The 13,191-nt window shown below is 37.4% G+C and overlaps 1 protein-coding gene across 6 annotated transcripts in view; it reads right to left on the bottom strand.

The window, feature by feature from the left end:
* Positions 1–2,554: 2,554 nt before the first annotated feature.
* Positions 2,555–13,191, bottom strand: part of LOC132311104 (OVARIAN TUMOR DOMAIN-containing deubiquitinating enzyme 11) — a 32,476-nt gene continuing 21,839 nt past the window's right edge. For all 6 annotated transcript variants that reach the window (XM_059808838.1, XM_059808836.1, XM_059808837.1 and 3 more), the window contains 2 exons: positions 2,833–2,889; positions 2,555–2,709 (listed from right to left, as the gene is read on the bottom strand). In XM_059808838.1, the coding sequence (XP_059664821.1) occupies positions 2,666–2,709; positions 2,833–2,889 (101 nt within the window). In that variant the 3' untranslated portion in view covers positions 2,555–2,665. The remainder of the gene's footprint in view (positions 2,710–2,832; positions 2,890–13,191) is intronic.

The following is a 13,191-nucleotide window of genomic DNA, read 5'->3' as shown; positions in this document are numbered from 1 at the left end:
CATTCTGCAGTTCTCGTTTTTTCTACTCCCATGATGTTTTGGTTGGCTGGTAACATATGCCAGCCGGCTGACAGGCCATATTTGGCTCGGGCAGTGAGTTTGCTTGCTGGAAAGCACGTTTCGCCAGGCTGACAAAGTTTGTCGACCGACTGATGGTGTGGTTTCGATAGGCTAATCCTCACCATCAGCCGACTGACCCTTCCTGGAACCCACCTTTTTCAGTTTTTGGGATAGCTTTATTGCATAGTCTTTGAACAACCATATCTCATTCATTTATAATCTAAATTAGGTCATTCTTGAGTCCATTTTCAAGGTCTTGAAGTCAGTTTTCCAATGATACCAACTCCATATAGAAACTCCAACCGTAATGAAAGTTATGATTGTTTTAGTAAGACATGGTTGTGATATCTCTTAACCAAAGAATGCCGTTTTGCGTCATCTTTTTCGGTAGGGTCTAAAACCTTGTTGAATGTTCATATATGGTTAGTATATCATATATAACCTTTGTTGGCACTCTTTTTAGTCACATTATCCATGTAGGTTGATGTGGTCTTTTGCCTCCACTTTTCAGACTCGTTATCGAGTCGATTTTGGTCTCTTTCAGTTGATTGGGCTGGGCTTATGAATGGTTACACCTGGTGTGAACCAGTACATCCAAGGGTTGCACCTGGTGTGTGAACCAGTGCACTCCATTTGAATACGTGCCTTTGGTGTTAGTTCAAGTTGAACCATTGTGTCCCATGGCTTTTCGGGTCATTTGAAAAAGGCACCTATATGCCTATAAATACTCCCCCTTGAGTCATTTGCAAATCACACCAAAACTCGGAAATCTTCTTCTCTAATTCTGAGTTTTCCTCTCTTCTTTTCTTCTCTCATATTTGCATACACAGTGTTAGTGTGTCAGTTTGAGTCTGGTTTAGAGAGAGAGTACTTCAGTACTTCACCGAGCCAGTTCGCCCATTTCTCCAGTTTGTAGTGCTGTTACCGAAAAAAGAAAGGTCATTGTATCCTGGGAGATAGATACCACTGAGTCCGTCAGCGCCATAACGGGACAAATCTGTCTTAAGGAGATCGAATCCAATTCTAGACTCGACCGATTAACAGGTTCTTTTATATAGTTTTATTTTATTAGAAAATTATATATTTATATATATATATATAATATATATATTATATTTTCACATAATATTTAATATAGTTTTATTTTATTATATATACACTAGCTTTCAGCAAATCATAAGTAATAGGAAGACCTCCTCTTCATGGTTTCACAATTAGCACCCCTGGTGGCACTATTATCCTTAATAAGAGATATAAAATTCTATATGAATCTGGCCTTCATGTTGAGGAATTTAACTCACCATTAGAGATGCCTGAAAATCATTCAGACCTTCCAAGACTGGAACATATTGGTATCATACAATTTGGTTTAGAGGATGCATTCTAAAATACTCCGTTTTATGGCTTGTATGTAACTAGGAGCAAACTCCAAACTCAGGTTATAGTACAAATCTGGAGGGGCTTCATCTTTTTTTTTTTTTTTTTTTTGGTAGATCAGTTACTGAGATTTTCATCACCACTTTCTGACTCAGCTCACTTCCAGAATCTGGTTATCGATAAATTCTAAGGATGCCATCTGTCAGCATATTCTTCATGCTAAGGATTGATTGCTTGGGCTTAAGGATGGCAATTTGACCCGCTCCAACAGTTACCCGCCCCGCCCCGCCCAATTTTTGGCAATTTTGGAGGACTATTTAACTTATTTGGACAGCAATGATTTGATGTAATAGAAACCTGCGCGAGTTTAGTGCGGGGGCGGGGGGAGGTCGCTCTGTTTAAATAGACAAATTACTTAAGCCCTTATTTCATTAGTATATACATTTCTTATCCTATACAACAATATTAAAGTAATAAATAAATTTAATTAGAAAAAAGTTGCAATGGCAAAAAACTAAAGATGAGGGAGAAAAAAAAAATGCAAATCTATTTCAATAAAATAAATTATGGTCTTAAACGGGACGGAACCGGTACCCGCGGAATAAAAATGTTAAACGGTTGCGAGAATGGGGTAAAAAATCTCCCCGCTTTTGCGGTTCTGAACGGAGATGGGGGCGGAGTTTTTAAACGGTTGCGGGGACAAGGGAGGGTACACCCGCCCAAACCCGCCCTGTTGCCATCCCTACTTGGGCTGCTGTCAACGTAAGAAATAATTTATCTGCAATACAGAAATAACGAACTCCTACCTGCTACTACTTTACCATATATGGATAGAAACACAACAGGCTCCATTCAGAAAAAATATTATGGAGGGCTGTTAAGACTGAAGATATCTTCCAGTTCTAAAGTTAAAATGGCAGACAAACAAGTGGCTTCAGAGACAATGGCATGTCCATGGCTATTTTCCTCTATGGTTTTTCTTTTATGAAATTTTGTTTGAGTTAGTTCATACCTAGAGGGGTATGTCTGTTTTCACTTTGTACGTTTGTTTATATTTATAAAATTACTTGCCAATAAAAATAGAGCCCAAAGCATGCAAAGGAAAACAAAATACAGGTTTTCATTTACAAAATAAATTTACTTAAATTTGGAGGATGTTTTGGGTACACAGAGTTGTTGAACAAAGTTGATGGTACATTATGAACTCAATGACCAGTAGATGCAAGCTCTAAAAAAGCCAATGCTTTCTTTTGGGTGCTCTAGTAGGAATTTCTGTATAAAATCAGTAAAACAATAGGAAGTTAGATTTCTAATTTTGCACATAAATAACTGAAAGGAAAAACAAATGAGCAAATTTAACAGCAAAAGAGAATTAGCAGCAGCAGGATTTATCACCTCCGCGTTCATACAATGAATTATAATGTACTTCACTCCAAAAGCTCAGCCATAATTCTGGAGAAACGAGAGAACGGTTAAACAAATATAGCAAAAAAAATAGGGTAGGGAAAAAAATTATAATTGAGAAACCCCCCTCTACTAATGTATTTTAATTAAAAAGTAAAATACGTGTAATTGGCTTAACTCCTAATGAGAGTAGCCACTCTTTATATATATATACAAAAAGGAGTACATCAAGGGAAGAAAAATAAGGAAACATCAATCCTTAACGTAAGGAAAGAAAATAAGGAAACGAAAAATAATGAAAGAAAAATAAAGTCAAATTTCCTACACTCCCCCTCAAGCTGGAGCAAAGATATCAACCAAGCCCAGCTTGGGTATAGACAACTTTAGTATGGATGGTCCCACTGATTTTGTAAACATATCTGCAGTTTGCTCTGACAAAGGAACAAAAAATGGAACAATAATGCTTGACCGAACCTTCTCCCGAATGAAGTGATTATCAACTTCTATATGCTTTGACCTTTCATGAAGAACAAAATCTGAAGCAAGCATAATCGCAGATTTATTGTCACAAAATAATTTAGATGAATCTTTGACAGGTATACCCAACTTGGCGAGAATAGATCAAAGCCAAAGGAGCTCACATGTACCCAGAATTGATCATTTAGAGAAAAACTGTCATTTAAGCATCATAAAGCATGTTTCCAAGCCTAAGACTAAGGAGGAGTGGGTTGTTAAATCTAAAGGCAAGCTAGTTGTTGTTGAAGATGAATCAAATGCAAAGCTTACCGTCCCTCAAGCCTCAGATTCCATGGATAATGCAGAGCATACGATCACTAAAACCTCAGAACATGAGGTAGAAAATTTTGATGGATTCATTACTCAATCTCATTCTAAGCACAAATCAAGAGCTAAGGGTAAGGGGGTTGTCACACAAAAGCAGGTGTTATCCACAAACGCATTTGCAGTTCTCGACGAAATCCTGACTCAAGTTTAGCAATTAATCAAGATGATTGTCAGCAGGCCACTGAGATTTCTGAAGTGACGGAAAATGATAATGTTCCCTTGAAGACTTTATTAGCATCTGGAGGTAAAAAGAAGGGAAAAAACAAAAAGAATGGAGTGACGATTTCTGACACAGTCACAAGAACTAAAGTTCAGTTTGGTAATATTTCAGGCCTGAAGATGAGTAAAGAGAAAAGTTCTGTTTTCTTTTCTAGATCAGTAAGAAGAAAGGCTAGCATTTTGAGGATCATGCAGTTTAAAGGTCTTCTTCCAGTTTCTTACTTGGGGTTGCCTTTGGTGGATGGTAGATTAAGGAAATCTCACTGATCAGCCTTATTAGACAAAATCAATGCACAATTTTCTGCTTGGAACTCCTTCAACCACTCAATTGCAGGTAAAGTGGAGCTCATCAGATCATTTATTTCCTCCCACTATTATTTCTGGGCTGCAGTCTTTTCCATCCCTATAGGAGATCAAGATGAAATTGAGAAAAGGGTTCGAAATTTCTTATGGGGAGGTAAACATGAAAAAAATAAAATTCCTCTTTTAGCTTGGAACAGCACCACACTGCGTAAATCAGAGGGAGGTCTGGGGTTAAGAAGTTTCGGAAGTATTAATCTGTCTTGCTCCTGTCTTTTGTCTTGGCAGTTCATTCATCATTGTATCTAAGGAAGCTTTGTGGATTAAATGGTTTAGGGATAAATATTCGAAGAATTCTTCTTTCTGGACATTAAATGCCAGAGCTACAGATTCAATTTTTTTGGAAATCAATTCTGGATAACAGAGACCATTTGCTCCAGCATCTAAATTTCTCTATTGGTGATGGCCAGAGCTTCAAATTATTCACTGATCCATGGTTTAATGGTCTAACATTGCAGCAGAAATTTGGACTCAGAAGTTTGCTCTCTGCAAGATTTAATTATACTGACAAGCTAGCAGTGCTGAAGTCTCATTCTGGATGGCATATTCCTGAAAACTGGCCTGTTGAAACTGGCCAGTTCTTTAGGAATTTGCCTATCTCTAAGCCTACTGATTCAATTACATGGAAACATGGTAAGATCTCTTTTAAATCAATGTGGAGGGCGCGTAGAGATCAGAGTATCAGGGTGCATTGGCACAAGTAAGTGTGGAATCAAGGCCGACCTAGAATTCAATTGCAGGCTGCTTTAATTCTCCTCAACTCTTTCCCTTCCTATTATAACCTCAGAAAGAGGGGTTTTATAGGTCCAGCCATTTGCCATAACTGTTATGCAAATGCTGACACCAGAGATCATCTATTTTGGTGTTGTCCATATGCTAATCAGGTGTGGCAGTGGTTATCTCACTTATGTCATTGGGACGCTCTTTTACAGATGCAGCACTTCTCAGATGTAGTGGACTGGTTTATCACTCAAACTAAAGGAGAAACTGTGAAATGCAGACTGGTTAGGATATTGTTTACAGCAACATTGTGGTGCATTTCGGGTGAAAGAAATATAAGGGTTCATGGTGGTATCACAAGCACACGACATCAACTAAGAAAGAAAGCATGTATTGAAGGTCTAGATGCAGTTGGATTGTATCTTTCTGATCTAGCACACCTTTTTTGATTCTGCTGCTGGTTGTCTGTCATCTTACTCATCCTATTCAATAGAGTGTTTTTCTTTTCTTTGATGTATTTTGATTATTGGTCTTGGGGTATGCCCCAAACTGGTTTTTTGGTTGTTTTCTTTATTATTCTCTCCTTGTGATCTGAAATAGATCACCATTTCCTTTTGTACTTTATTGACTATTTGTATTAATAAAATGAAACATATTCAGGAAAAAAAAAACTGGAAACATAACTTTATGGCATCATTTGGCACAAATTGGCTACTGTAAACCTTCATTTGTTTTGACCAGAAATATTTTTCCTGTTTTTGGGTGTTTGGTTCTACGAGAGTTGAATAAAACATTTTACTTGAACAAATGTACATCATTTTTAACAAAAAAGACTTGTGGATCCAATATCAGAAAGTCAATTTACGCTTCTAGCATTCCAATACATAACAGACCTAATGAGGCTCAAGACATTCTGAAAATCAGAAGAATAGGGGAGAGAGAGAGAGAGAGAGAGAGAGAATCACCTGTTCCAGACTATGTTATCCGTACACGTGTAACTTTATCCAGTGCGGGTATGTCTGTAAGTGTCTGATTTTCTAAAATCCAAATCTTAAGATACCCGATATGTGTCCAAAAGTTGGATATGTGATTGTAGACAAATACTAAATATTTAAATACATTAAATATTTTATTTAGTGTAACGTTCAATATTATTGTTTCATAAGAATATACTCTATTATTACTCAAATTGGTAAAAGAGAAGGGTTTCCATCTATTTTGTATATAAGTAACCTACTCTAATATTAAATTTGAGTTTATTCTTCTTCAATCATGCCATTTGAAGGATCAGTGTCTGATTTTGGTCCTTGTGCCAAGCACATATCCACTATTCATATCCATGCCGTGTCGACATGGGTACATGAAGGTAAATAGGAGAGTTCATGTAACTAAGGTTCCAGAGAGAGTTACCTATCATGAAACAAATCTAATGAGACTCATCTGTTTCATAGATTCTACAAATCAAATGAGGGGGAAAAAGCAATATTTGCCGAAAGCATTTCTTCAAGCTCCACTAGTTTTGGTTCGTGTTGTGTAACACTCTCTCTATATAAACACATATATGTATCTACACATAAATATAGATTTATGTCCGTATATGTATATAAAGATTGTTACGACAAACACGGCAAATCAAGAACAAATCACGACAGAAAAACAAACACGCCCCACACAAAGAACACAAAGATTTACGTGGTTAAGCTTAAAGCAAGCCTACATCCACGGTGAAGATTCGGCAAAAGATTTCACTATGCAAAAATCAAGAGATTACAAGTTTCAGCAACCAAACCCCAACTCTCGCTCTCACTGTCACTCTCACTCACTTTCCTGCTATTTTTAGTGCTCTCTTATTACCCACTCTAAAACCTAAACGCCCTTATATACTGAGCTACAAGAGAGTACTAAACAAGATCCATAACCTGCAAGCGAAAACGGATCAAGAATTCCTGGTTGCAACCCGAGCCAAAACAAATTTCAGGCCACATCATCACAACTCTTGCTTTTTCATACCAAATTTTTTCTCTTTTCATCATAAGCTTTTTCTTAAAAATTGTGCTATGTTTTCAATATTCAAACCAAACACCAGAAAAGAAGATAAAGAATAATTTTTCATTTTACTCGGAAAAAAAATTTATGTAGAAAATGTTTAACCACCAATATTTTACATTGAAACAAATGGAGCCTAAAGACTCAAGCTCGCGCTACCTTGTGCTTATTCGTGTGACGTTGCCTACACAAATTTTTCTGTATTGCTGTTTTGTGATCGAAAACAGGTATTTTTAAGTTTTACAATTTCTTTTTTACTCTTCTAAGGTTAGGTAAATTGGGATAGTTGGCCTCCAACACCTAGAAGAGCTTGGGTAAAAAACAAATTAGTATACAAAGAGGTTCCGGATATTAAGAAAGAGGCTGTCTGGCTATATGTAAGTGGGCAGCGCTCCTTAAAAAATGTATGTATTTGGATTGTTTATGGTCTGAGGAGACCTTTTGATTTATTAACAGAATTTGTGGTGTTTTTGGAATTTTTTATTGTCGTGTGACAGATTATAACAGATTTAGGGTCCTCGACTGTTAATTCTCTTAGCTCAAGTTCTGTGGGTGATGGTGCCATTTTTCCCACCAACTCATCAAAAGATCCAAGACTTTAAATTGCCACAGTGAAGTTGGATAGTTCTAACTATTTTATTTGGGCACAGTCTGCCAAGATGTTCATTGGTGGCAAAAGCAAGATTGGCTATATTACTAGTTCTGAGAAAGAGCCAGTTGAGTCAGAGAAGGTATATCCACAGTGGTTTGCAGACAACGCTGTGGTTATGTCTTGGCTAGTCAATTCGATGCAACCAAACATAGCTGTTCGCTATATGTTTATGAAGACTGCTAAGCAAATTTGGGATTCAGTTCAACACACTTATTCTCAAAGGCAGAATAATGCACGAATTTTCCTGGGGCGAGATATCACCAGGATTTCTCAGGGTGACTTGACAGTTTTAGGTTTCATCGCCAAGCTTCGTGCTATTTGGGAGGAGATGTCATATTATGATTCCTTCCACTCTTGGAATGATCCAGATGATGCAATTTTATATGCAGGAATTGTGGAGAAGAATCAAGTGTTTCAGTTTCTTGCTGGGTTGAACGACAAGTTTGAGTATGTTCGTGTTCATTTATTGGGCTTATCTTCATTCCCTACTCTTGAGGATGCATACTCCTGTGTGTTGTCAGATGAGAGCCGTCAGACTCATCCATTAGGTGTTGCTTCGTTGATCATTCTGCTATGGCAGTTCGGGTTCCCAACCTTTCAGGTACTGCACCATCCCAGTCAGTTCAGAACTCTACCACCGGTCCTCCTCTGGGTCGACAACGCAAACAGTGTGACCATTGCGGAAAAATTGGTCGCATCAAATCTCGTTATTATGCTCTAGATGGACGCCCACCGCAACAGAAACAACAGCCTCGATCCTCTGCACATTCTGTTACACAACCAGTCTCGTTGTCAACTCCTAACAACTTTGCCTCTACATCTTCTGCCACACTTACCTTGACTCAAGCTGATTTGGACAAGTTCAAGCAATTCTTCAACCAAATGGAGGCATCATCTCAGCCAACCTCCACTTGATACTGGTGCTTCAGACAATATGACCGGTATGTCCTCACTCTTCCAATCTTATAGTATCTGCTCTGACCATCGCAAGGTATGCCTTGCGGATGGCTCTCCATCTTCCATTGCTGGAAAGGGTCACATATCAATCACTCCTTCATTAACTTTGTCGGATACACTTCATGTTCCACAGTTGACTACAAATCTTATTTCTGTTAGTAGCGTTACCAAACAATTAAATTGTAGTGTAACGTTCTTTCCCTCTCATTGTATTTTTTATGATCTGGTGTCGAAACGGACGATTGGCAGTGGGCGTGAAGTGGACGGTATATACCTGTTGGATGCTCTTTTATCACCTCAAGCACATTCAGCTTCATTTTCTAATATTGTTTCATCTAATAAAGCCAAACTTACGCATTTAGGACATATTTCTTTCGATTATTTAAAACATTTATTTCCTTCCTTATTTTGTAACGTGGCAGTGTCAAATTTATTATGTGAGACATGTCATGTGGCTAAACATGTTCGTTCCAATTATCCTGCTAGTAGTAATAAATCTGCTTTAACACCATTTGATCTTGTCATTCAGATGTGTGGGGTTCTCACCCAGTTACTTAATAGTCTTAGATTTCGATATTTCGTGTTGTTTATTGATGATCATAGTCGTGTTACATGGTTTATCTTATGAAAACCAAAAATGAAGTATACACCATTTTTAAAAATTTTATGACAATGGTTCAGACTCAATATGGTCGTACCATTAAAAAATTCAGATCTGACCAGGATACGGAGTACACTTATGGGGAGGTACAATAGTTATGTACAGAATTTGGGGTTGAGCATGATAGCTAATGTTAAAACTCCTTAACAGAATGGCTGTTCTGAAAGAAAGAATCGCCACATCATTGACTTAACCAGAGCAATCTGCATTGGCATAAATGTTCCCCAGTCATTTGGGGAGATGCAGTTCTTACAGCTGTTTACATCATTAATAGGACTCCTTCTAGGGTTCTTAACTTTGCAGCCCCTCTCTCAATCTTACATCCCAATTCATCTCTTTTTTTTATTCCTCCGCGAGTCTTCAGGTGTGTGTACTTTATTCAGCAGTTGGGGCAGACTCGTACAAAGCTTGACCCCAAGGCTTTGAAGTGTGTTTTTGGGCTATTCTCACTCTCAAAAAGGTTATAGGTGTTACCATCCTCCCAGTCATCGGCGGTTTATATCCATGGATGTTTCTTTCTTTGAGCATACACCATACTATAGTGGTTCAGTTGATTCTCAAAGTAAATGGTTCCCATTGAATATAATGGATGATCACCTTCTTCCGTCTTCAACTCCTCTATCGTTACCTATTTCATCTTCTATGATTCCTCCTCGTGATACCCCTCCAGCAGGGGGAATTGTTCCTTTTTCACTGGTTTATAGTCGAAGACAACAGGTACAAGCTTCTACTCCCACGATCGACTGACCTGTTCCTTCGCCACCAGCTCAGCCTTCTCAAGCTATTGTTTCGCTTGATGATCGCCCCATTGATCTTCGAAAGGGTAAACGTTCTTGTACATACCCTATTTCTAATTTTGTTTCTGATTATGCTCTCTCACCCTCCTATCGGAGTTTTCTTTTTCTGTTGCCTCGGTTCCTCTTCTTTCTAGTGTTGCAAATTCACTAACACAACCTCAATGGCACGATGCTATGACAGATGAACTACAAACACTTGAGAGGACATGGTTCCACTTCTTATTGGACGAAAGGCTGTGGGTTGTCGTTGGGTGTTTACAGTTAACCATAATCCAGATGGGGCAGTTACTCGTTACAAGGCCCAGTTGGTTGTTATGCTCAGACTTATGGCATAGATTATCAGGAGACTTTTGCCCCTGTTGCCAAAATGAATACCATCCGTGTATTATTTTCCATTGCTGCGATTCGATTTTGGCCTCTATTTCAGTTAGATGTCAAAAATGCCTTTCTCAATGGTTATTTGCAAGAGGTGGTGTACATGGTTCCTACTCCGGGCTTTCGTTCTTGTAATGACCCGGTCATTTTCCTTCCTTTCCCTTTCTCAGATTTTCACGGATATTTTTTTTTCGTTGATCTTTTCTTTTCTAAGTTCAGTTTCTCGTCACTTAGTGTCATTTCGAGTGCTCTGGAATGGTTTCCGAGACTCTTTCATTTGGATTGATAACTTCCTTAAAGGACCGCGTCATTTCCACATTTTCATTTTTGGAATACTATTCAATTTTCGTCATTTTCCCTATTTCGTCTTTTCCTCGTTTGTCACTTTGTTGGCATAACCTCACTTTTTGTGTTCAGAATTGGTTTTTGACTTCATGTATCTTCATTGTAAGTGGTTTCCACGAAATACGTATCTTTACTTTTGTAGAAAGGTACTTTGATTGCTCCCAGTGTCCATAGGGGCATGGATGCATAGTTCTTCAGAAACATTCTCTTTTCTTGGGGTGTTTTTTGTAAATATCTTTTGAAGATATTTTATTCCAGAGGTTTCTAAGAAAATATTTTTGGAAGATATTTTCATTTTGGGCCAGTTGTGCAGTTTTCACTTTTTGGAGGGGCCATTGTGCAATTAATGAAAGTTATTGCTAAATGTCTTGTTTTGAGCCTGGATCCTCATACGAGATTCATTTTCACTTTTCGTCAAGTCGTGTACTCTTTGAATTCCCTTCTGATTGTTTTTCTCCAGTTTCAGGGTTTCTGGCCCCGGTTGCCGCCGAACTTGTTCGGGGCATATCTCTCTGCTCGGGACTCAGTTTTCGATGCCGTTTCTTCCGTTGTTCATCTTTTCTCATTTCGGTTCTTTTTCATTCACGGATTTTGCCGTTTAAGCGCGTCTGCTCGAATTCCACTTTTCCAGACTCGGTGGGGCCCGTTCAGGGCACTTTTTGAGTTTTTCTATTTATAGGGGGGGTCTTAGAAAGAAAAATCAAATTTTTCTCTCTCCTCTCTCTCTCTTGGCCGGATTCCATGGCAGCATGGCTGCCACCTTCTCTCTCCTATTTTGAGCTTTTTCTCCTTAGTGAAATGCCGCAGTGCCTTAGTGTTTTATGTTTGCCTTGGCAAGGCCTTCGATTCCACCGATTGGAATCTCATTTTAGCCATTTCTTGAATTCGGGTTTGAAGTCAAGTTGTGATTTTGATGGGGCTTCCTTAGGGATCTTGTTCATCATGTTATCCCCAACAAAACCTAGAAGTTTCATCGGATTCGGAGCGGTTTCATTTTGGTGGCTTTTGAAATTTTCATCTCAAATTGAGGTAAGGGGTGTTTTAGGATTATGTATGTGTTGTATTGAGTGTTTTCCATGATTATACAACTTGTTTGCATGCCTTGTATCAAATCTAGAAAATTAGTAATATTTATTTCTTTGTATAAGATTTAATTTACAAGGATGTATATAACTTAGAATTGAATTGTGGCATGATGATAAATTATGCTTTGATATGTTTGATAACATATATTAAATTGGAATTATTTGAATAAGAATTGTACTTTTTATTTAATAATTATCTTTGGTGGAAGTTTAATTCTCATGAATGTACCTTGCATGAAATTAACTTGTAATATGCTTTTAAATTAAGTCTTGGCATGTTCTTTAACATACTTTAATTTGAGAGCATTTGGATGAGTATGAAAATCTAGAGTTTTTAATTAAAATGATTAATTAAAATCTATTTCAAAGGTTCCATTGGCCTAATTAAGTTTTTAACTTGATATTGCGATGACTAGGACTTGTATACTAGCATATATTAATTTGGGACTATTTAATGTTATTTAAGAATTTAGGGATTTGATTATCATGATTTAATTAAATTCCATTTTATTGTTCAAATAGCCTAATTAAGTTTTTGATTTGGTATATGTAATGACCATGCTATGTTGTTTAACATGTATTAATTAGGAACTATTTAATTGAGATTAGAAACTTAGGGAAATTAATTGTTTCATTTAATTAATTTATGTTTCTACTGCATTACTGATTAAATCATGTGTTTAACATTGGTAGTATGTTTGAAGCATGATTTTAGACTTGTAATGGATTTATGAGATTATGTTTCCAATATTGAATTATATTGTTATAGCGTGTAACGAATCGAAACATTGAAGATTTGACATGTGATGTTATTATAGCGTATAATGAATTGCACTCTAAAGATTCGACATTTATCATCCTATAGTAGTTGTGGGTTTAGAGCATGTATTGTGTGATTTCAACCTACTTGTGCATGGAAGGTAGTTTCGTGCATTATAAAAATTACGTATAAGTTTTGAACTTATTTGAGTATTTTGGAATCACTTGGGACATTGTTACAGAGATATGGCTAGAGTTTGGCTCTAGTGCAGGAGGTATGAGTTCTCCCCATTTTATAGTGCGCACTAGGGTGGTCTTCCCAGCGGGTTAATGCCCGGAATAACCATTGAGGTCTCGGCAGAATTCCGAACTTGATGTCCAAGTCTTCCACTATTTGATTTCGCATTCAATTCCAAGTTGAGAATCATGTTTAATTGTGACTTGTGGTTTTGGTTATTGGTGATTTAATGTTGTTAAGTATATTCAAGTATTATGATTTCTAATGAATCATTGCAAATTTTGATGTTGGTA

The sequence above is a fragment of the Cornus florida genome, unplaced genomic scaffold (assembly GCF_030987335.1).
Source record: "Cornus florida cultivar Cherokee Brave unplaced genomic scaffold, ASM3098733v1 CherokeeBrave_3.0.0_Hap2_Chr06, whole genome shotgun sequence".
In the NCBI taxonomy this organism is placed as follows: Eukaryota; Viridiplantae; Streptophyta; class Magnoliopsida; order Cornales; family Cornaceae; genus Cornus; species Cornus florida.
This window is presented reverse-complemented; position numbering and strand designations above follow the sequence as displayed.